Raw genomic sequence first — 24,637 nt, forward strand, 5'->3', positions numbered from 1 at the left:
GCTGGTGGGGGTAAAAATGTTCTGCCAATCTGCTCCTTCCTCTGACTGGGTGGATCTCGGTGACACCCATACCTCATCCTCTGGTTCCTCAAACTCCGCTTCCCAGCGCCATGGTGAACTGCTCTCCCGTGCTTCCTCCCCCTCCCCCTCCCTTTCCATGTGCCAGGGCTTGGGTCTATGGGGGAAAAGGGCGTGAAATTCTTCTACCAGGAATTCCTCCTGTATCTGAGTGGCTGGGACCCATTCATTCTGGGACGGTGGAGCATCCTCCCATGCCATGAGGTACTCCAGGCCCCCCACCCCCCACCTTGAATCCAGGATGGCTGTGGCCTCATTGAGTTGCTCCCTGCCTTCCCTCTCCCCCCCTCCCTCAGGGGTTTGTTCGCTGTCTCGGAGCCTGCTGCTTTCCCTGTACGGTGACAGCAGCGATCTATGAAACACTGGGTGCACCCTCATGTCCTCTGGCAGTGCCAGCCTGTATGCCACCGGGTTGACCTGTTGCGTGACCGTGAAGGGGCCCAACCTTCTGGGCGCCAGCTTTTTGCATCGCCCTCTGATGGGAAGGCCCTCCGAGGACAACCAAACTTTGTCCCCCACCCTAATGACCTCCCCCGGTCGCCTGTGGCGATCTGCCCCCCTCTTGTACGCTTCCTTGGCTCTCTCCAAGTGTTCTCTGAGCTGCTGGTGCACCGTCTCCAGTTCCTCTGCCCAATCCTCAGCCTGTGGGCCCTCCTCCTCCTCCTCCCCCTCCCTCTCAGGGAAAGATCTGAGGTCACGCCCGTAATTGGCCTTAAAGGGCGACACCCCTGTGGAGACGTGCACCGCATTGTTGTAGGCAAATTCTGCCAGTGGCAGGCGATCCACCCAGTCCGTTTGCCTCTGGCTGACGTAGCATCTCAGGTACTGCTGCAGAATGGCGTTGACCCTCTCCGCCTGTCCATTGGTCTGCGGGTGTCTAGCCGTCGACAAGCTGACCTCCACCTGCAGGAGGTTCATGAGCCGCCGCCAGAACCTGGAAACAAATTGGCGGCCACGATCCGAAATAACCCTTAAGGGTAATCCATGCAGTCTGAATACGTGATCCACAAACAGTTTGGCTGTCTCTTCTGCCGAGACCGCCCTGGCACACGGTATAAAGTGGCACATTTTGGACATGAGGTCCACCACCACCAACACTGCGGTCTTGCCCCTGGAAGAAGGCAGATCTGTGATGAAGTCCATGGACACCACTTCCCACGGCCTGTGTGGCGTGGCTAAGGGCTCCAGCAATCCCGGTGGCGCTGCTCTGACCACCTTTGCCCGCTGGCAGGTGTCACAGCCCCGTACATAGTCTCGAACATCTTCCCGCACCCCTGGCCACCAGAAGTGTCTCATGACTAGGTGAGTGGTTTTGTCCCTCCCAAAATGACCCGCCGTTGGGTTGTCGTGCATCTGCTTGAGGAGCGTACGTCTAAGCTGGGTGGTGGGCAGGTACAGTGCACCCTTGTAGAAAAGCAGCCCCCTGCGTTCTGCAAAGTCTTTTGCCTGCTCCCCCCCCCTTCTCAGTTCTCTGCAGATGCGGTTGGCAAATTCATCCGCTGCCGTCAGTGCTGTGAGTTCTGCCTCGCTCACCACTGCTGCTCCGCAGGACCATGCTGACGGGGGGAAAATGTGCCTGGGTGCCGGTGGCGCCTCCTCCTCCATGTATTCTGGCTTGCGGGAGAGGGCATCCGCCCTGACATTCTGCTCTCCCGGGATGTAGTGTATGGAGAAGTTGAAGTTCGAGAAGAACTCTGCCCACCGTATCTGCCGCTGGTTGAGCACCCTGGCAGTTCTCCAGAACTCCAGGTTCTTGTGGTCTGTGCACACCTGGATGGGGTGCTTGGCGCCCACCAGGAAGTGTCTCCAGTGCTGGAACGCAGCGTGGATCGCCAGAAGTTCCCGATCAAACACTGTGTAGTTTCGCTCTGGCTGAGTCAATTTCCTGGAGAAGAAGGCACAGGGTCTCCACTCTCGGTTGGCGTCCAGTTGCAACAAAATGGCGCCCACAGCTTTATCAGAAGCATCTGTCTCCACGCGTAGGGGCGCGTCCTGAACCACGTGGAACAGGTTCTGGTCTGAGGCGAACACCCTCTTGAGGCTTTCGAACGCTGCTTGCGCCTCTGGTGTCCACCTGAACTTCTGCTTGCCTCTCAGGCAGTCAGTGATGGGAGCCGTAACGCGAGAGAAGTTCTTGATGAACTTCCTGTAGAAGTTGGCGAAGCCTAGTAGGCGTTGGGCATCTTTGCGAGTCCTGGGGCTGTGCCAGTCCAGGATGGCCTGCACCTTGTCCTTGTCCATCGCCAGCCCCTTGTCTGACAGCTTGTAGCCCAGGAAGTCCACCTCCTTGGTGTGAAACTTGCACTTCTCCAGCTTCACATACAGGTGGTTCTCCTTCAGGCGCTGCAACACCTCCCTGACATCTTTCACGTGCTGCACTGGGTCGTTGGAGTAAATAAGGATGTCATCCAGGAAGACCAAGCATTTCCTGAAGAGGAGGGACCCCAGGACGTGGTGCATGAAGGCCTGGAAGCATGCTGAGCCCCCTTGCAACCCGAAGGGCATCACCAGATATTCAAAAGAGCCCAGAGGCGTGAACATCGTGGTTTTCCATTCATCGCCTTCCCGGATCCTGATCAAGTTGTACGCCCCCCTCAGGTCTAGCTTGGTGAAAATCTTGCCCCTGCGTGCCGCTGTCAGGAGATCATCCACTCTGGGCATGGGGAAAGCCACTGGCTCTGTCACTGAATTCAGCCGTCTAAAATCCACCACAAGACGGCGCTGTTGCGTGTCTTTCTTGTCCACCCAGAAGACTGGGCTGCCCCCTGCTGCCTTGCTTTCTCTGATGAACCCCCGCTTGAGGTTCTTGTCGATGAAAGCGCGCAGATCCTCCAGTTCCTGGTCTGACATGGCGTACAGCTTGGCTGGGGGTATAGTTGCCCCTGGCACCAGGTTGATCTGGCAGTCAAAAGGCCTGTGTGGGGGTAGGTGGTCGGACTCCGCTTCGCTGAAGACCTCCTGCAGGTCCCAGTACGGCTTGGGTATCGCTTCACCCCCTTTGACGTGCATGGTGGCCACCGTGGCTATCGGAGGCCCCTCCCCTGGTTGGTGCTGCATGCAATGTTCCAGGCAAAAGTCCGATCCAAAAGTGATGCATCTCTGGTGCCAACTTATGGAGGGGTCATGGCGCGCCAGCCAGCTCATGCCCAAAACGATGGGGGGGTCTGAGATGGTGGTGACGTTGAATGCCAGTGTCTCTGAGTGCCTTCCAACCGTCATTCTCATGGGGGGGGGTTTGATGCGTGATGGCCCCTCCCAGCAGCTCTCTGCCGTCAATGGTTGCCACGTGCAGAGGAAAATCCAGCTGCAGAAGCTGGATCTGGTGCTCTTCTGCAAAGTTTCTCGAGAAGAAGTTCGCTGACGCCCCACTGTCAATTAGGGCGAGGACTGTCAGGGGATAGCCATTTGGAAGCGTGAGCGTCACTTCTAGAACCACTCCTGCTCTGGGAGGGGTGGGCTGGCTCTGCTCCTCTCTGTGCGGGTGGGTGGGCTGGGGCTGTTGTCTGCTGACTGTGCCTGGCTGCCGCCCCTTGTCTCCTGCAGCCAGGCTTTCCCGTTTCCCTGCTGTGGTGCTGCGTCACCGTTCCCGCCTTTCCTTGCCACTCCCTGCGATGTGGGCAGTCTCTGACGAGATGCTGGGGGGAGTTGCAGAGAAAGCAATTCCCACCCCTTCCCTCCTTGCGTCTTGGCGCCGCTGGGGTTTGAAAAGCCCGCGCGCGCGCGCACGCTATCAATCTACATGGGTTCCTGGTCCTGACTGGCCCCAGGCGTGGCTTGAAAGGGTTGTTGGGGGAGTGGCTTCTCCTGCGACCGTGGGAACCAAGCCCGCTTTGCGCGCGTTGCTTGCTTGTCGCTCCACCGGGATTCCTGTCTCACCCCCACCGCCAGAGCCGCTTTGCTCAGCTGATCCATATTACTGGGCTTTGGACCTCTCGAGAGCTCATCCTTCACCTCCTCATGCAACCCCAAGTAGAACGCCGCTTGCATTGGGGGGGACTCAAGTTCCCACCCCAATCTGTGCACCAGCATGGTGAATTTCGCCCAATACGCGCGAACTGTCATATTTCCTTGGCGTAAATTATGAAGTTCCTCCTTAGTCTGATCCATATGACTATCGGACGAATACATCGTTTTCAAACCTTCTAGAAATAGTTTGACATTCTTCATGCAAGGATTCCTTGTTGCAATTAACGGTCTTAGCCACTCCCTGGCTGCCCCGGTAAGGTGCTCCACAATAAACGCTACCCTGTGCTCATCATCAGGGAACTCATCGTGGTGCAGCTCAAGAGCATACACAATCTCAGTCTCAAAGCCCTGAAATTCCCTCGGGTCTCCATTGAACTTGCTTACTAGGGTCCCGGCTCTCCTTCCTGGCAGCACTTGGACTTGGGGTGCCCCTCCCGCCTTGTTTTTCTCTGCATCCAGCTTGTTTTGGAGGTCTACCGCCACCGCCCTTAATTGCTGCTCTTTTTCCTGAAGCGCTCTCACCTGTTCCGCAAGTTGTAGCCGGTCGTCCTGGACCTTCTTAGTCTCCTCTTTAGCTGCCTTCAATTCCCCCTGCGCCTGCAGCGACAGCTGCTGCAGTTCTTGCTGGGCTTGCTCCGCGATCTGCCGCCATTTCTCCGCCTCTGACACGCTCATCCCGGCAACTCCAAAGTAGCCCAAAAAGGATTAGGAGGTTGCTGTCACAGTGGCCGGAGTGGACTACTTCAGAGTAACGACGCTACGCAGCTCTGCATTTTATTCTTTTATTGGTGCTGCGTATTTACAGTGCTCAAGTCATTGCTATTTACACGGAGTGATGTTGTCAGTCGGTTTCAGAACCTCCTAATGGCTTTTGGCGCGTCTTTCTCCAACACAAAAGCTTTGGCAGACCCATCCTCTTTCCCCTCCTCTTTCTGCGTAATTCCGGAGTTGGGGGGATGGGTCTCCCGCCCTTATTCGCCCCTTCCTGTCCCACCTGGGACCCTGGCTCCTCTACCTTGCCTGAGCCTCGGACACGACTTCCTGCTTCCCCACTGGAATCGGAACTCTCTCTGCTTCCCCCTGTGCTCGGGGATTGGCTTGAACTTAGGAGGGGAGGGACTTCGCGATATCCCCTGTCCCTCACAAAACCAAAAACAGATTTCTGTTTTGTAGAAGATGCAAATTATCTTTTAGATTTTTTTTATATATTGAGGAAGTTGCTAATGGTTTTTCATATTTATATCTGGCAAAGAAGCCAAACCAATTGAATGATAGGAACCATCCCCGATTTTCTGTATCCAAGATGATGCTACAGATTAACATATAGGAAGACCTGAGGACATGTGTGGAAGTCGCATATCCCATCTTAGTCTTTTGTGTTTCCATTGTTGCAAGCAGGTAGCTGGGGCTATTGATGGTTCTTTTCCCCTTTTCTCTGCTAGTGAACTCTTACGGTCAGCCACAGCCTCCCCATCTCTACTCTGGGCCATCTCCTATGTACCAGATTTCCACCCAGGACACGCCAGGGTATAATCGTCCAGGTAAGGCTGAGTTTTGAGATACTCTTTGAACATAAAAAGTTGAATAATTTCATTTCTGGCTTGCTTCAGGGTCTAGCTGGCAAGTATAAATCATCTGCTTTCTGCTATCATTTCTTTCCCCAAACATATACAGATGATTTCTAGCAAATGTTTGAGTTAGGTGCTTATTTACACAGGCTAAACCACCCACACATTGCTTGGCCCATATGCTTAGTTACTACAGTGGACCCTTGTGTTACGTTACCTTGTAAACACGGCAAACCCAGAAGAGTATACTTCCGGGTTTCGCCACATGTTCAGAAGCACTCTATTGTGCTGCGTGCGTGCGTAGAAGCGGCGCCTCTAGATGTGGACTTTTTGTTGTACGTACGGACCCTCGGAACAAATTAAGTTCATATCTGGAGGGTCCACTGTACTACGGGTGTAGAATGGAAAGACTAAAAGTGTATGGGACTGGGAAATTCAGAAAACAGAAAGAAGTACGAAAGTTGAGGTGCTAATATTTACCTGTCATGTGGTTGAAGGAACTGAGCAGTCTTACTTATTAGTTCCAGTGAAACCCAGTGTCCCTGCAGACATTGTCTCTCTTTACCTACCGGACAGCAAAATCCACCAGGGCCTTGCAGAGTCTACTCAAAATCCTTCTTTCCTTGCAATTAATCTCCTGTTTTATCCTGGGTTCTTTCAAACCTTTCAATTCATTTAAACATAGAAAGAATTATCCTTTGGGAAAGGGGCCTCTGCATGAAGGAGTCCTGAATAATTCTGAAGGAAATGACAAACACAGTTCAGATACAAGGAGTACGGAGAAGATTGAGACAAGGAAAGGATCTAACTTAAGTTAATGACAGGGAGAAAAGCCATCTTCCACAGGCACCTATAGAGCATCTGAAAGTAGAGCAGCCTTCTGGTGTGATCCCAAATAGCTGTACAAACTATGAATACAGTACATCCAGTAACAGGGAAAACTTACCAGTAAACCTCACCTCAATCTGAAGCAGGCTTTTCACAAAGGTCCAGTCTGAGCATGAGTCATTATAGTAAAAAGACACAGGTAATGTGTTTTCCTGGGTCTGCCTAAGTCATGCCAGCTGTTTTACCACAGGGTTAAAGCAACGTCCACGACTCAGATCTCATTCTAATGAGGTGATCTCACCTTTGCTGAAAAATAGTTCAGCTTGGCCCTCTCAGGAAATGCAGGATATGCTTTTTGGCTCAATCCATTCACTCACAAGAGATAATAGACAAAGAGTTGCTTGCATTAGATATGACATTGGATTCTGGAATTAATTGAAGCAATTGCAGCCTCCTGTTTAAGGGCCTGAATATGTTGACAGTCTCATATGCCACCAGGACCAAGCCAAAAAACACAATTTTGAGGCATGTGCAGAATTTCAAATGAACTGAGCTGCTCTGCAATGGTCTTAGTAGTTTATTATCAAGAATTCTACATAATAGACCACTTGTTTCCTGTTTTCTTCCTTTCTGCAATGCATTCAGGTCATCATCTGGTTCCACGGCCGCCTCCAGGTGCCAATGAGGAAATCCCTGATGATTTCAACTGGGATTTGATCACCTAGCAAGTTACAGACTTGATAGCACATCCCTCATGTAGGGTATGGGAAGGGGAGTCTGGAGTTTGGGTCACAAGACCAGCACCTTCAGCCTCTTTCCTTGCCTGTATATAGATATATATTCTCTACTTCCGCCAGAGAAGCTGCCGCAAGATGCTGCCGAAGATAATCCTTCCTTGCGCTCCCTGTTTTACCTTCTTTTCTTCTTCTTTATTATTATTATCATCATCAATAATAGTGCACAGCCCTTCTGCTCCATCTTCCTGTTTCGGATTTTATGTGTTTACTGGCACCCTGTGTGGGATGGAGGGTAGGAAAACTGTTTTTTGGTGTCATGAGAAGACCTCGGAAGGAGGAATTCTTGAGGGCATCTTTCTCTTCCTGCATCACCTGCGTTTTAACAATCCCGCTTTCCCTTCAAGGTGGCCAGTGACTCTGTTTTATTGGCTACAAAAGTGAGAGAGCCCTGTGAATCTTGAAAGTCTGTAATAATTATGTTCTTTCTTAAATGTTGTAAACGGGGGAGGGGGGAGGGGGAGGGTTAGACTGGCGTTGAAAGGAGGTCTGTGAACTTTCTCACACCAGCATGGACAGCAGGATTAACAAGTGCACAGAATATGAGGTTCTGGGTGTGGAGAATAGCTGGAATATTGGAGTTTGACAGAGACAGGCTTGCCTTAGTGGAAGGTGAGAACTTCTCTCTAGCTGAAACATTGTGGCTATGAGTCTGCTGCTTGGTAGGGACTGAGTGTCTGGGATAGACGATGGGGGCCTTTACCTTTTTTCTACACTGCCTTTTTCAATCACTGCCATTTTGCACTTTCCCCCTCAGCAGATGAAGAAAGCTTGACAGGTCTGGCTTGTATCCGCATCATGTGGCTTGGGTACCAAGATCGAACCAGAATCCTCAGGGCTTGTCTTATCACAGTTCCGCCCCCCCCCCCTCCTGCTGCCTTCTCTCATAATGCAGTAAGGCTCTTATTTGAATATGCGGATAAGACATAAAAAAATCAAGAAGTAACTTCTCTACCCTGCAAGGTTTGTTTTTTTTAAACTCCTGAATTTGACTTCCTCTCAATTCTCTAGAAAGTGTTGTGGCTTGTGATGCAAGAGTAGGAGCTGAGGGTGTCTTGTCTGCCTTATATAAAATAAGCAACTAGTGCTCCCTGTTTCGTGGATAAATTTAAGGTGAAAGGAGGAATGTAATGCTGAGCAGAGCTTGGTGGGTGGAGGGTTTAAAGCTTTCTGGTAGAGGCTAAGTGATTGTGGAATATCTCTCTGAAGAAGATGCCGAAAGTGGAAAAGGAGGGAAAGTTGGAAGGGCCCTTCCAAGTCAAGTGGGGTCAGGAAGGGCAGAGGTTCAGTTGTATGGCAGTCCTTAGGAGACATGGAAGAACAAGGGTGCTAGTGTAGGGTTGAATTTTGAACTGGATCTGGCTAGGCGACCTCTTTGCTGCTTTGTTTTCAGTTTCTAGTGTGACTCTCTTTTGCCTGACCTCTTGTTAATCTGCATCCTCTTTCAGCTGCAAGCCTGCTTTGTGTGAAGAGGAAGCCAAAAACATCATAGGAAAGTGCTGTGCTAGCGGGTGGGAAGGTTCTGTAGCATTGCTTTTAACTCACTGTTCCATTGGATTTTGGAGGGAGGGAATTTTTGGTTGTTGGGGAATGGGGCCATCATTGTGTGTACTGAGAGGAGTAGAGAATCCCTGAGCTGAATTCCTGGAGGAGTTTTAATGGTTGCCTACACTGTCCCAAGATGAGAATGACGTGACCAGGAACAGAAGATTCTTGTTGCTGTGTGTCTGTGGAGCACACTGTAGACATGACTTCTCCTCCAGACGCCAGCTGGTGCTTTTTACAAGAAGTTTTCAAAGAATAAAATCCACAGAAGGTGGAGGGAATAAAAGATCACTCCTATAGGTATTTAAAGGCGCCTTGTTTGCATATGTAAATATATGCCAGTCAGTGTGCAAATTAGCCACATCCTCCCTTTTGCCTCTGAATTAACTGCATCGTTCTCAAGTGGGTTAGTATTGGAATGGACACATGAAGTCATAGACTCAGCACTGGAATTCTGCACTGTGAGCAGCTGACACAGTCTGTCCTGGAAAAACAAGGGTCAGCAGCACAGAGGGCTGGCCGGCCAGCCTGCCTGCCTACCTGCCCGCCTGCCGTGGAGAGAAATCCCTCGTCTGCCCACCCGCTTCAGTGCAGCCCACAATGCTTTATGTCAAGGAGATGGGAGAGGGGTGTGGCCTCACAGATTTATTTTTTTGCATGCTTTCTTAATTAAAAAAGTGAATGTTTATGGTTTAATCCCTTTGGTGCCCCTGTTTTAATTTGTTTGTGGCAACTCGTAAGGTGCAACTCACATAATTGGGCTTGGAATCATGGACAAAGGAAATACAGCCTTGTTCTTACTGAAACAAAGCCTGCCGTTTTACATACTGCTTGATTCCAGGTGATTCCTTGCATTTGTACCACCTCATGTTACAACCAGAGCCCGAAGCCATCCCTTTGTGCAGAGTAACGTCTATACTGGGAGTTTTGAAGGAGCACATCTGTTCCGGCATCTTGATTTCCACAGTGGCCAACTAGATTACTCAGGGAAACCCATAGGCAGGGCATGGAGGCAGCAGCTCTCTCTCTCTCTCATTCTCAGAGGCATGCCAGCTCTGGTCATGGAGTTTCTATACAGACATCATGACTAGCGGTCACTGATAGAATTATTCTCCCATGAATTTATCCAGCCCCCTTTGAAAGCCATCTAAGCTGACAGCCATTAGCACATGGTGTGACAGTAGATTCCATAAACTGATTATGCATTGGGTGAAGAAGTACTTTACATTGTCCTCAATTTATTGCCTTCAGTTTAAATGGATGGCCCTGGTTTTTAGTACTGGTAACTCACAACATACACATGTTTCGCTTGTACACATTCAGCTTTGCACACTTGGATATATATATATATATATATATATATATATATATATATATATATATATGGAACGCACTCACTGTTGAACTTAGTGTGTTTTGACTGTTCACTCGTACTTTGGAAGTTGAACAGAATCTGTTCCGGGAGTCCATTCGACTTCCAAAATGTTCAAAAACCAAAGCAGAGCTTCTGATTGGCTGCAGGAACCTCCTGCAGCCAATCGGAAGACGCAGAAGCCCTGTTGGACATTCGGCTTCCAAAAATAGTTTGCAAACCGGAACAATCATTTTTGTGATTGTGTTGTTCGGGAGCCGAAATGTTCCGGAACTACCAGTAAGGTGTTTGACTTCCAAGATACGACTGTACACGATTTTGGCCTTACCCCTGCGTGAGTTGAGAGTCATCTGTATTATCATAGAGGATTACATACTTTTATAAATATTTATTATGGATCTTATGTTCTAGGGCAGGCATCCCCAAACTGCAGCCCTCCAGATGTTTTGGCCTACAACTCCCATGATCCCTAGCTAACAAGACCAGTGGTCGGGGAAGATGGGAATTGTAGTCCAAAACATCTGGAGGGCCGAAGTTTGGGGATGCCTGTTCTAAGGCATAGAATTAGGACCTTATTAGCCCAGAAGTTTTTTTTTTAATAACATAATGAACACCGCCTTGGCTAGGTGCAACAGATCTTAATCGCAGTGTGGAAACAGCCCTACCCAGATACTTTAAAACTGAGTTCAATCATTGGTACTTAATTTCAGGTTCTTGTACGTACGTTTGTTTGTTTGTTTTTGACATTTGTATCCTACCCTTCTAAGGAGCTCGGGCAACATATTTGGGCTAACCCCGTTTTCTTTTCACAGCAACTGTGTGAGGTTCAGAGAGTGAGGTGCCCAGGGTCATAGTTGAATGGTCCAACACTAACAGTTTTCATTGCACCACAATAAATTTCAGTAGAGGAAATTCTGTTGGGCGAGTTGATGTAAGAGCCAATCAGCAGTCAGGAGTTCTAGCAGCCATCAGTGCAGGAATCTATTTTTTTTTCCTTAAATCTTCTTGTATACAGTACAACTTCACAGCTCAAAGACCTTCAGGTCCAGTGCTGCAGGAAACCTTTAGATTAGTCAGTGATGGGTGCTTCCTTGTTTCAAAGGAGTGACAGAGTGTGATCCAAAATAAAAGTCATGAGTGGAGACTCTTTTTTTGGCACATTATTTTTGCTGAGCTATGCTATACATTGAACAATTTTGACTTTCAAAAGGGAACTGGTCTTTTGAGCATAGTTGAGAAAGGCTGGATGCAGTGATTGGGTAGAGTGTGATACACATATGGAAGTCAGTTGACTTCCTTGCTGATTCAAGTTTAGAAATACTGTAGACAATTTGAGCCCAAAGGGCTTTTCATCAGACCTGCAGCATTCAAAGGGAATCATGTTTTGCACTTAGCTACTTTCTCCAGGACACGAGCAAAGGCTTCTTCAGCCCCCTTTTCTTCAACATGCATACCAACAGGCTTTCTTCAAACCTATCCTTTTAGGTATATCTGCTGCATACTGGTGGGCCTGGTGTACACACACAACAAATGAGGTGGCAATGATTGGATTGCATCGTTTTAGAACTGCCAGGTGAGGGAGCACCATTTTTGTATGTTTCCCCGGTGCACCTGCAGCCCCAACTGGGTCTGCCCTGCTGCTGGATTCAAAGGTTACAAGAGACTTTGACCAGGCAGACCTGGTTTGAATGCTTACTCAAAGCTCACTGGGTGACTGGGCCAGTTGCTATCTTGCAAGCTAACCTACCTCTCAGGGTTGTTAAAGGGATGCCCATAACTTTGACCTCCTTGGAGGACGGGTGGGGAAGAAATAGTAGCTTCTTGCCTATGCCCTGCCTGATGCAGAGGTATCACTCAATTCAAGGCCATCCTTAATAGCTTGATCACCAAGCTGCTAGGTGCAGTTTTGTATACACCTAATAGAATATATCCCTGTAATTCCCTGTTGTATCCTATGTCTTCCCCTCACATAAAACCATAGTTCCATGTTCTTGCTTGGCATGCAGTTTCCCTTAATGTATCGGGGAAAGGAGAAATTTTCTCCCCAACAAGGAATAAGCTAGGAATCATGAGGCTGCTGTCAAATGCTTTCAAGGGAAGATGGAAAGGAGGCCACTTCCTCCTATCTCTAGCTGTGGATGGAAAACAAAAACAACCTATCCCTTGGGAATAGAGGGAGAAAAGACTGAGAGCAATGCAGCGTCCTAGTCTTTATTGGGTCTTCTGATCTGGCTTTTGGTGAAAAGTGCCTGTAAGGGTTCTGCTACTGAGATGCCAAGAGACCGATAGAGCCAGGCTGCTTCCTGGGTGCTCAGGCTCTCTGTCACACCCCCTGGTATGAGGCAAAAGAAATAAGCCATACATCGGCAACCTCTGGCCCATGGGCCGGATACGGCCCACGGAAGCCGTTTATCTGGCCCATGAGCCGCCCGCTCGGCAGGTCCCTCGCGGGCTGGAAATCGCATCTGCAGACGCTGGAAATTGCACCTGCTCCTGAGCAAATGCGCAAGTGCAATTTCCGACATCTGTGCAGCCGCAGGTGCAATTTCTGATGCCCCAGACATGGGCAGCGCGGCACCAGAAATCACTTCTGTGCATGTCTGGCCCGTGTCCGTCCGTGGGAATACTCCGGCCCATGGCCAGAAAACGTTCCCGACGCCTGGAATAAGCGGTTCCAAATTAAAGCCACCTAGTGTTGCTAAGAAGGGAGAGTAACCATAGGAGAAATGTGAAGAGGGAAAAATCAAACCAGTTTTAATTCGGAGGGTTAAAAGCAACTTCTTAGTACATGTGTGCAACCTACCCCAATCCAAATACGTAACAGCAAAAAACGGGGGGGGGGAGCAATGCATCCGCAGCTGAACAGAATAAATTGTACCCCACTTCTCTTAACTCACTCTCCTGGTGCTAGTACTAAAATGTAGGCCTTACAGTGCTTCTGGAAAGGTGCCTGGGTTGGGTGAATTTGCAGTTGGGGGGGGGGGGAATTTGTTAACTAGGCAGCCCCTAAGGTATGCTCTGGAAATAAGCGCATTTTGAATGGAGTCTCCAGTAGCCCTGAAAATGGACAAGATACTCATAGCTGATACTCAAGTCTGCAGGTACTATTTGGCTTGGTTCTGTAGATTCTCACACAGAGCACCCTTCTAGCCATGCCTGTTCACCACCACCACCACCCCTTTGACTGTACCCTTTCCTCTCTATTGAGCAGCCGTTCCCACCTAAAGTTAAGGGGCTTTCCTCCTAGATCTGCTTGCAGAACCTAGGCCTCAGCCCTTGCCCTACCTCTTCCCTGCTCTGCTTTTAGAAATTAAGCACTGCCTCCAGTTTTCTTTGACAGTGTTTGGTGAACGCAGACCACTTACAAAACAAAGCTGCTGGCACTTTTTTGCAAGATTTCTGTGCCACCAATAAAGCTTATACTGGCTCGTCATACATGGCTATGCTACTTCCTTTCATCAACAGGGAAAACAATATATAACAAGTCAAGTAATACCATAGGGCACATTTGCAGTGCTAGAAAATTTTGACAAATTTGGATACCACCACCACCCATGTTGCAAAGATAGGCAGTTGTCCCCATCTCCCCTTCTGTGGTGTAACCCTAGAACTTCATTTGACCCACTCACACCGCAGCACAAAGGGGATTCACAAGGTGTGGCTGCTCTCTCTATATGCAAGCGCTCCAGATACTAATTCAAAGTGGCCACATCTGTGCCAATCAAGAATCCACAGTAGCAAGGATAGTTTAGTTGCCTGGAAGCTCCGTTTTAGAGGACGGAAACATCAATATCATGGTCAACTGTAGACTTGCTTCTGTCTTGGGAGAAGGCAGTGGAGCATGTGACTTCCTCACTGAACGCCCCTTCCAAAATCCCTTGCAATGTCTGGCGTGCTTTTTCCCTGAATTTTTTCCCCACAAACACATAAAGAAGTGGGTTAATACAGCTGTTGGCATAGGCCAATGCTGTGGAAACATGGTTCCACAAAGCCAGTGTTTCATAAAGTGCTGTGCTGGGGTTAGCCAGGAGATACAGGACACCAATGACATGATAAGGAGCCCAACAGAGAAAGAAAGTGGCTATCACAAGCAGGATCACCTGTAAAGCCTTCACGCGGGACTTTGCAAATCGGTTTCTGAGCATCTTGAGGGCAATAAGTAAGTAGCAGGCAGCCATGATTCCGAAGGGGAGGAGGAAACCAAAGATGCTTCGGGTGACGGTAATGGACACAAGAACGCTTGGTGGCTCATCATGAAAAGGCATTGCCATAGAGTCATTGCTAGTTGGGAGACTGCCAGAGTAACTCTCATAAAGAAAATCGTCGGGAAGATCGGAATAAATAACATTGGATATGGCAGTAGCTGGGTGGGAAGATTCATGTGATACGTATTTAGGGCTGGTGACTTCCACCGTCAATGAATCTGTATCTCTATTAGTGCCAAGAGTGCTTGGTGTGCTAGAATACCAAGCCTTGCTTTTGTCTGTATTAAGAATATGGTACTCGGAATACACATCCAAAATTCCGTCTGTGAAAATATCTTCATGGCTACTAGCCACAAAGGTAGGGCGTTGACTAGAAAACTCTTCGTTGTTGGGAAATGAATAATCTGGCCATCCATCCTCATATTCCTCACTGTGCCAATTGTAGACACATCTGGCACTGCCGGATTCATCAATGGAGATTTCGCGATAGAAGAAAGCAGGAAAACACATAATGAAAGCTAGGAACCAGGTAACGCCACAGACTACGGATGCGAATCTTACTGTCCGGTGATTCTGACACCAGACAGGCTTCATCACCACAAGACACCTGTCGATGCTGATGGTGGTGAGGAGGAAGACACTGGCAAACATGTTGAAGATGATGGCAGATGGGATGATCTTGCAGAAAAACCACCCATAAGGCCACTGCTGATGCAGAGCCAGGTGGACAATGGAGAAAGGCAGGGACAGGCAGCACACAAAGTCAGCCACGGCGAGGTGCAGAAACCAAACCGTGTTCACCGTTCGCTTCATTTTCAGAGCAACGACCCAGATTACCAAGCCATTTCCGGGGAGGCCCAGGAGAAAGGTGATGGAGAAGATGACCAGAGATCCGATAGACATGGAATCCATATGTTGTAACGTGAAGGAGTCCTCAGGTTCATAGAAACTCCCGTTAGCCATGAATGGAGGCATGTTCTTTAAAAGAGAAAAGAAAGGAGGGAAGGCCTGAAAAATGCAAACAAACAGAAATTATTAGATGCTGTTCTAAATGGGGAGAGTTTGCAGCCTCAAGAGGGTGGATCAGGCCACGGGCAGTGGGAAATTATCCAGCACAAGCTGCTGCTGAAATGCATGGGAGCTTTGCAGGGGTGCCTTTGGGCTCTTGCATCACTCCCATTTATTTTATTCCCACTTGTGCAGAAGAACTTCCTAGTGAACTATGCCTCCTGTTTGTGGTGCTTAGACGTTCCACTTCAAGCAACCACATATCTGGGGTTAACCCTGCTAGGGATAGTTCACACATTCAACAGAGTCAATTACAGTAACAAGATTTTTTTCTGGGCTGAACTGCTTCAGGCTACAGGTGGAAGCATTTCCTTCATGCGGGAAGGTGAATTTATTTAATCCTTTACCTGCAGCCTAAAATAGCGCAGTCCAGGGAAAGCTTGAACGATTGGTTTGTTGCTTGTACGCAGCGAGATTCATTGTCAGTTAAGGTCGAAAGAAGCCTCTCTTTGTGTTGCTGCACTTGATGGAAGGTCAAGAAAAGACATGCAAACTCAGATGACATCTGGAGGACAAGAGGGTGGGACCACAAGGGGCAGGAACCCAAAGCTTGTGGAAGGCCCTTGACCAACAGGTTGGTGTCCTGATGTATAATTCATTTCAATTATACCCTAAGAAGTGGGAATGGTTGTCTTCCTGTTCTCCAGTAAGCAAGGGGTGGGTGGAATTCTGTTCTAATTTGTTTATGGGGATGTTGTGCAACTTCCATGAATCAATGGTTATCCCGGATTTTTTGTTTCTGTCCCTTTCCTAACTGGGAAACATCCAGGTTTCTTTTTTAAAAAATAAGTGAATTAATTGGACTCCAGTGCAATTGTGCAAACCTAAATTTCTGATATGTGATTTAATCCCTCCCACAAAATGGTGACAAATCTGGTGGCCACCCCGGAGATTCTTTTGTGCTAAGCAATTTTCTTCTCTTTACCCCTTACTCCTTGTACAGGATTAAAGAATACGAGGGCTCTACCCTGCTTCATGGGTGCAGCGAAAGACATCTTTGCCCTATGCCAGGGGTCAGCAACCTTTTTCAGCCGTGGGCCAGTCCACTGTCCCTCAGACTATGTGGTGGGCTGGATTATATTTTGGGGGGGGGGGGAAATGAATGAATTCCTATGCCCCACAAATAACCCAGAGGTGCATTTTAAATAAAAGGACACATTCTACTCATGTAAAAACACCAGGCAGGCCCCACCAGGCTCCTACTCTTGCATCACAAGCCACAGCACTTTCTAGAGAATTGAGAGGAAGTCAGATTCAGGAGTTTAAAAAACAACAACCTTGCAGAGTAGAGAAGTTACTTCTTGGTTTTTTATGTCTTATCTGCATATTCAAATAAGAGCCTTACTGCATTATGAGAGAAGGCAGCAGGAGGTGGGCGGAACTGTGATAAGATTGTTGTTGTTTAGTCGTGTCCGACTCTTCGTGACCCCATGGACCAGAGCACGCCAGGCACTCCTGTCTTGCACTGCCTCCCGCAGTTTGGTCAAACTCATGTTCGTAGCTTCGAGAACACTGTCCAACCATCTTGTCCTTTGTCGTCCCCTTCTCCTAGTGCCCTCAATCTTTCCCAACATCAGGGTCTTTTCCAAGGATTCTTCTCTTCTCATGAGGTGGCCAAAGTATTGGAGCCTCAGCTTCACAATCTGTCCTTCCAGGGAGCGCTCAGGGCTGATTTCCTTCAGAATTGATAGGTTTGATCTTCTAGCAGTCCATGGGACTCTCAAGAGTCTCCTCCAGCACCATAATTCAAAAGCATCAATTCTTCGGCGATCAGCCTTCTTTATGGTCCAGCTCTCACTTCCATACATCACTACTGGTGATAAGATAAGCTCATGTAAAAACACGCTGATTCCCAGACCATCTGTCGGCCGGATTGAGAAGGCGATTGGGCCGCATCTGGCCCAGGGGCCTGAGGTTGCCTACCTATGCCATAAAATCCAAGTGGCTCTACTTTCTCTCTACATGTGTGCACATACATTAATTAAATAATACTATCTTGCCTGTTGCTACTCTTTAATGATGTCCAGAAATCGAGGCAGCCACCTTCCCATTTCAATGTAGGCCTGGCTTTGTCTATATTCTTGGAAGAAACTTCTCTCTACAGGAGCAAGGACCCTCCCTGGTCTGGCTAGTTCTGCACTGCCCTGTTCCGCTTGCTTACATGGATGCACATCGCCAGGATGAGGAGTGGGGTTGCCATTGCATTTCCCCCACCTCGAGCCCACAGCACTCACCATGGGAAAAGGGATCAGTAACCACGTTCTACTTGCACCTTCTACTTGGGAAAAGGGACCCAGGTGACGCTGTGGGTTAAACCACAGAGTCTAGGGCTTGCTGATCAGAAGGTTGGCGGTTCAAATCCCTGCAACGGGGTGAGCTCCAGTTGCTCGGTCCCAGCTCCTGCCCACCTAGCAGTTCGAAAGCACATCAGAGTGCAAGTAGATAAATAGGGAAGGTAAACGGCACCTTCCAGTGGGAAGGTAAACGGCATTTCTGTGCGTTGCTCTGGTTCGCCAGAAGCGGCTTTGCCATGCTGGCCACATGACCTGGAAGCTGTCTGCGGACAAACGCCGGCTCCCTCGGCCTATAGAGCGAGATGAGCGCCGCAACCCCAGAGTCGGACACGACTGGACCATAGCTGCCAACCCTCCCTTTTTTGCGGGAAACTCCCTTAATCTAAGCCACAGCTGTCAACTTTTCCTTTTTTTGCTGGAAATTTCCTTATTCCAGCGCCATTTCCTGCTGCTACCTTGGATTGCTAGCTATACCGTACTGTCCCCAGGACAGGTGAGGCTGCTGATCCCTTATTTTCAAATCCGAAAGTTGACAGCTATGAACTGGACCTGATGGTCAGGGGCCCCTTTACCTTTACCTTTTAACCATGTTCTTCTGCATTAGTCAGAACTTTAAAGAAGCCCAGTGCTCCCCATCCACACAGCGGCAGTCTCAGGAAATTACTGGTACATTAAGGAAAAAAGCTCCAGGGAGAGCCCCCGGTGTACTTCTAATTGCCATGATAATCCTAGCTGTACCTTGAAAGGCTTTTTTGTTAGTGGTGGCGGTTCAGTGTATCCTTTTCTATAATGACTTGAGCTTAGTTCCTTTTTTCCCCCTTTGCAAATGATGTGGTTCCCTTTGTGGAAGAGGAAAATTTGTGAGTGGACACCATTTTTGTCTCTTGTATATTTTTATGACTTGTGCGATGTTGCAATTATAACCAATGTGTCAGCCATGCAGCAGTGGCAATTTGTGGTCAGTAATAATGAAAGCCCCACCCCAAACATGATGGAATATATATAAAAAAGAATATATACAGACCGTTTGGTTGCTTATGCGTTTTGACAGTAGCACTCTTGTAACCATTTGTTATATTTATTCACAAACCATGAGGTCTTCGAACCTGGATTTCTTCAGAAATTTAAGAGTTTCCTTGTCTTATAGTTACGGGTCTGGGGACTACTTTTTTTTAGGGCTATGGACCTATTAAAACTGCAGTCATTGAAGCAGGGCAGATATATCCGTGGTCAATGATTGTGTGGTTATTAGGACGTTGCAACCAAATCCTTATTTTATTACATTTTTTTGTAGGCAGACAATATCAGACAAAATATTGCAACTACACTATAATAGTCGGTATCAAGGCACACTGTGTGTAAATGATTGAAAAGGGAGTTGACAAGAGTGGTCATGATTTGTAGTCCCTGATATAGCAGTTTTAGTTTCCAGAGTATGCCTCACACAATATAAGCCTGTGCATTATAAGCTACTGATTTTTTTTTATTAAAAACAAAGAGTCTTGTGTCACCTTGAAGGCTGACACATTTGTCTGGGCATCAACGTTCATGGACTATAGTCGGATTCCACAGATAACCATACCATGCATTTGATGAAGTGTAGTCCATGAATGCTTATACCAGCATACTTTTGTTAGTCTTTAAAGTGGCTCTTAGTTCTTGCTGGAGCAAAAAGAGCAAGCACTTGATCCTTATTAGAGGGGGAGCATTTGGTGGCTTTTTGCTTTCCTTAGCAGCTCCTCCCTTCTTCACATTTTTCAAACTCCATCTAGAATAAGATCTCTCTTATTCTGGACAGAGCTCTCCAACTATGAATAATCATTAAAACGATGAATTGCTTTTCTCCCCACCCACCCCATTCAAAACTTTCTATTTTCCCTCTCCAGATCCTGGCTATAGTTTATATGTCTCATATAGGAGCCCGCAACCCCAATCTCCTCCCCCAGCTACGGTAATGCCTACCTTTGCTGTAGGACTGGCTCCACGCTAGTTTCTGCTGCTGCAGTCTTTGGTCACCAGCTCCTTCTGTCCGACTGGGTCAAGAATAGGGGAAGAAGAAAAGGCAGCTACGGGCAGGAAGTTGCAGACTGCACTTCTAATCACTTTTACAGGGAGAACATGCTAGTTCATTTTCTTGATTGCTCTGATTAGGAGAGTCCCCACATAAGGCTGAGCAAGCTTTTAAGAGCATGTTAGTTTTAGTTTTTAAGGCAAAACAGCAGAGATCAATCTGGAGAAAGCCATATAGCATAAATATCCGAACATCAGAGCTGCTCGGAATAAATGCACATCAAAAAGTCCAATTTTAAACAAGATGAAATTGTTTATTTAAACATTGGAAGTATTTATAAGGTGCCCTTTAAGGCCAAGCCCTCACAAAGCAATATACATAAGATGCAATGTGTGTAACTTATAAGGACGTGGGTGCCACCTGAAAATGAAACAAAACACTTCTTTGAATCGCACAAGCCATTTGTGCTCTCAAAGAAAGGCAGTTGAAAAGAGTTGTGCTTTCAAGTTCCTTCTAAAGGCCTAGACTGAAAGGGCAAAGTGTAAGTTAACAGAAAGGAGTTCCAAAACTGGGGCCACCACCAAGAAAGTCCTGCTCTCGCACACACACTCCCTAACCAACCTTCTCAGTAAAGAGGCACAAGAGCAGAACCTCTCTAGTGGCATAGGAGCAGCGTCATACAGGTGAAGGTGGCCTTTAAGTTAACCTGTGGTATAAATAAGAAAATTATTATTATTATATTAATTATTATTATTATTTGTAACAAGTGCAGTTGGTGCCAAAAATAGTGTCACGTGTTCAGATGTCCTGGCGTTCGTTCACATCTGAGTAGCTGCATTTTGCACTAGCCTGTAGTTTCAAAGGCAGCCCTATATGATAGGGCACGATAGCAGTCTTAACTTGGAGGTTCCTATCCTGTCCTAGCCACTCTAATTAGGTTCACAGCTAGAAGGTGTTCCTGTATAATCTCAATCCAGAGTAGCCACTGTCCCAACTGTCAAAACCTGTTTTTACCCAGCTTAAATTTCAGCTGCTTCTTTATCCATCTCAGGCACCTGGTTCAAGTGGTCCACAACCTTCATGGTGAAAAAGAGAGGGAGAGCTGTCTGTCTGTCTGTTGTCTGCATATTAGTGACATCGCAGCCTAAACCTCTGGTTGGCTTTGTTTAGATGCTGAAGAGCATGATGGATCATGGATAAGATGGGAAGAAGAAGAGTTTGGATTTGATATCCCGCTTTATCACTACCCAAAGGAGTCTCAAAGCGGCTAACATTTTCCTTTCCCTTCTTCTCCCACAACAAACACTCTGTGAGGTAGGTGGGGCTGAGAGACTTCAGAGAAGTGTGACTAGCCCAAGGTCATCCAGCAGCTGCATGTGGAAGAGCGGAGACACAAACCCGGTTCCCCAGATTACAAATCTACCGCTCTTAACCACTGCACCACACTGGCTCTTGGGGGTGCACATGGGACCATTATGCACCCCCAAGAGGCCATGGGGTGGGACAGAAGTCACCCAGCACCACCTGAGACCAACCACCAAGGAAGGATTGGAGTCACTGTCATGCTGTACCACCTAAACTGGACAGGTGAGGACATGATGGTCACCACCCTAGTCTCCAGCACACATCATCCACCAGGGCCTGTTGCAAGTCTGTTTTCACCCAAAAGCCAGGTTAGAATGTAGTTTGGAATGGAATTTGATGTGTTGTTGTTTAGTCGTTTAGTCGTGTCCGACTCTTCGTGACCCCATGGACCAGAGCACGCCAGGCACTCCTGTCTTCCACTGCCTCCCGCAGTTTGGTCAAACTCATGTTCGTAGCTTCGAGAACACTGTCCAACCATCTCGTCCTCTGTCATCCCCTTCTCCTTGTGCCCTCAATCTTTCCCAACATCAGGGTCTTTTCCAGGGAGTCTTCTCTTCTCATGAGGTGGCCAAAGTATTGGAGCCTCAGCTTCAGGACCTGTCCTTCCAGTGAGCACTCAGGGCTGATTTCCTTAAGAATGGATTGTTTTGATCTTCTTGCAGTCCATGGGACTCTCAAGAGTCTCCTCCAGCACCATAATTCAAAAGCATCAATTCTTCGGCGATGGTCCAGCTCTCACTTCCATACATCACTACTGGGAAAACCATAGCTTTAACTATACAGACCTTTGTCGGCAAGGTGATGTCTCTGCTTTTTAAGATGCTGTCTAGGTTTGTCATTGCTTTTCTCCCAAGAAGCAGGCGTCTTTTAATTTCATGACTGCTGTCACCATCTGCAGTGATCAAGGAATTTGATGTATTTTAATGTTTGTTGGCTCCTGCCAACCTAGCAGTTCGAAAGCACGTCAAAATGCAAGTAGATAAATAGGAACCGCTACAGCGGGAAGGTAAACGGCGTTTCCATGTGCTGCTCTGGTTTGCCAGAAGCGGCTTTGTCATGCTGGCCACATGACCTGGAAGCTATACGCCGGCTCCCTCGGCCAATAATGCAAGATGAGCGCGCAAGTCGGTCACAACTGGACCTAATGGTCAGGGGTCCCTTTACCTTTACTAATGTTTGTTGGAAGCCGCCCAGAGTGGCAGGGGAAGCCCAGCCAGATGGGTGGGGTATAAATAAATCATCATCATCATCATCATCATCATCATCATCATCATCATCATCATATTCAATAAGTAATATGATTTTCCTACTGTGTTTCAGGGAAGCTTATGAGGTATTCCTCCATGTGAAGGGTCAATAATGATGGACTTAATGAAAGGCAGCTTTAGTTCTGCTTTGAGAGGTCTCTTGGGAGGTAACCACTGTCTGCTTTCCACTCCCATTTAAAGAAACAAAACAGAAACCTAAGTTGCTAGTCTTAAATCTGAAACAAAGACTGGAAGGGAGTCTGGACGTGTTTGTGTGCATACCGGGAAGGGGGGGGGCAGTAAGACCCAGCAGGCTTGGCCAACCTCCCCCCCCCTCCCCCAACAAAAGTGTGCATCCTAAAACATGCACCTGCAGTCCATAATGCAGGGATGGCTAACCTGAGGGTTGGGCTACAACTCCCCTACTCCTCCTTGACCAATGGCCACGCTGGCAAGGGCTGCTGGGAGTTGGGAGTCCAGCATCATCTGCAGGGCCATGCAACTTAAGACATGACACCGAGAGTCTGGGCTCACAGCTGTGTCCAGCAGTGCTGCTGAGCCATCGCTCCTGGTGCCACCAGACGGGGAAACTGCCTGTCTCAGAAAGGGGATCAATGATGTGGACCATCAACTTGAACTCACACCACAATCTGAATTATGCCGCTCCTGCCCTGGACATGGGTGTGTGTTGGGAATGGGCTTGGCACAATTAAGATTGCAGCATTGTTAAATTCAAGCGGGTGGCTCAGAGCTCTGCTCACTGCTGCTGCTGCCGCCGCCGCTATTATCATATTATAGGCAGAAGACCCGCCTGCAAACAAATACAGTGGAACCTTGGTTTATGAACACCTCGGTTTATGAATTTTCGGTTTACGAACGCCGCGGACCCATCTGGAACGGATTAATTCACTTTCCATTACTTTCAATGGGAAAGTTCGCTTCAGTTTATGAACGCTTCAGTTTATGAACAGACTTCCGGAACCAATTCCACCCATGCTTCGGGTTAAGTATGCTTCAGGTTGAGTACTCCGCGGACCGCCTGGAACAGATTAATCCACTTTCCATTACTTTCAATGGGAAAGTTCGCTTCAGTTTATGAACGCTTCAGTTTATGAACAGACTTCCGGAACCAATTGTGTTAATAAACCGAGGTACCACTGTAAGTGCTCCCCCCCCAAAAAAACCTTGGAGCCCAGATTGTCCACAGAAGAAAAACTGTTGGGGGTAAAAAAAATTCCCTGAGGGTTCCCCCCCTTAAATTATACTTCTAGAAAAAACTTATGTCGGTCACATCTATTAAAACACAATAAAAATAGCATTTAAACTATTTGTGGCATACTTCTTGGTTATTTTTAGAGTAAGATCAAGCCAGTTTCCACACACATAGCTTAATGTTAAAACAGGAGTTCAAATAATATTAGCTAAAACACGAAATAATATGCAGAGCTCACAGATATGGTGTTGGTCCTTATCAATTATGCAATTACCCTTATCTGGAAATGAAAGGCATACACAGTATTTTGCAATAGTTTAGTGATACAGAGAAGCCCAATCCCACCTGTCAATGACTGAAACTCAAAACCACCACTTTGATTTGATATTTTTATAGAAGCAATAATGTCCTCCCAGAGACAGAAACTCTGGGGGTGAAACACTCAGGTTCCTTCTGAAGTGAGGTTTTTCTGATGAAAATCCAGGCGGCAGCAAAGAAAAGGGAAGCCTTCCGATTTCTAATGCTAGTTTTGTATGGGGTGGGGGTGGAAATAATATGATGGTGATGTAATTAAATACCCCAGACTGCACAAGAGTGACACGCATCATGTATTGAGGGCGTTGTGGCTGGTAAGAGGTTGGGGGGCTCAGGGAGAACAATCACAGCAAGGCTAAAATATTATTTTCCAAGGACAGTTCTCAGTTACGTCTCGGGAGGACTTAAAAAAACTGTGGTCCAAGTATCCGCATAAATCATCCTTTCCCAATGTGGGTTCGTTCTAAGCGGTTTATCTCTATGAGCCCGCAACTTTGCTGCCAGGGCGAAAGATGGCTCCCTGCGTGACTTCAGCAGCCCAACTTAATCACCGCCGCTGAGTAGAAAGACACAGAGATAAGAAAATAGAGAAACGCATACAAGTGACTGAAGGCAGAACTTTTTGGTTCCTTTCGCCCTCCCCCTTGTAAAAAAAAAGGGGGGTGGAGAGGCATATATCCAGGATTTTAACACACAGTTGTGATTGAATCGCAACGCGCCCTCACCAAAGCAAAAGGTAGCAGCAAAAAGGACCCAGGCTTATTTGGG

At 47.7% G+C, this 24,637-nt stretch overlaps 2 protein-coding genes across 4 annotated transcripts in view; one reads left to right on the forward strand and one right to left on the reverse strand.

Moving 5' to 3' along the window:
• Window positions 1-9,475, forward strand: part of FOXJ2 (forkhead box J2) — a 43,463-nt gene extending 33,988 nt beyond the window's left edge. For all 3 annotated transcript variants that reach the window (XM_035112305.2, XM_035112304.2, XM_035112303.2), the window contains exons 10-11: window positions 5,487-5,585; window positions 7,086-9,475. In XM_035112305.2, the coding sequence (XP_034968196.2) occupies window positions 5,487-5,585; window positions 7,086-7,165 (179 nt within the window). In that variant the 3' untranslated portion in view covers window positions 7,166-9,475. The remainder of the gene's footprint in view (window positions 1-5,486; window positions 5,586-7,085) is intronic.
• A 3,878-nt stretch (window positions 9,476-13,353) lies between these two features.
• Window positions 13,354-19,752, reverse strand: LOC118084514 (C3a anaphylatoxin chemotactic receptor-like). Its single transcript, XM_035114122.2, has 2 exons — window positions 19,681-19,752; window positions 13,354-15,364 (listed from the first exon to the last, which is right to left on the reverse strand). The coding sequence occupies exon 2, from the start codon at window positions 15,329-15,331 to the stop codon at window positions 13,922-13,924; it is 1,410 nt and encodes a 469-aa protein (XP_034970013.2). The 5' UTR covers window positions 15,332-15,364; window positions 19,681-19,752; the 3' UTR covers window positions 13,354-13,921.
• Between the last annotated feature and the right edge of the window lie 4,885 nt (window positions 19,753-24,637).

This window comes from Zootoca vivipara, chromosome 9, assembly GCF_963506605.1.
Source record: "Zootoca vivipara chromosome 9, rZooViv1.1, whole genome shotgun sequence".
Taxonomy (NCBI): Eukaryota; Metazoa; Chordata; class Lepidosauria; order Squamata; family Lacertidae; genus Zootoca; species Zootoca vivipara.

Excerpts from the sequence above, each read along its gene's own strand:
- LOC118084514 (XM_035114122.2), bottom strand. The coding sequence starts at position 15,331 with ATGCCTCCATTCATGGCTAACGGGAGTTTCTATGAACCTGAGGACTCC.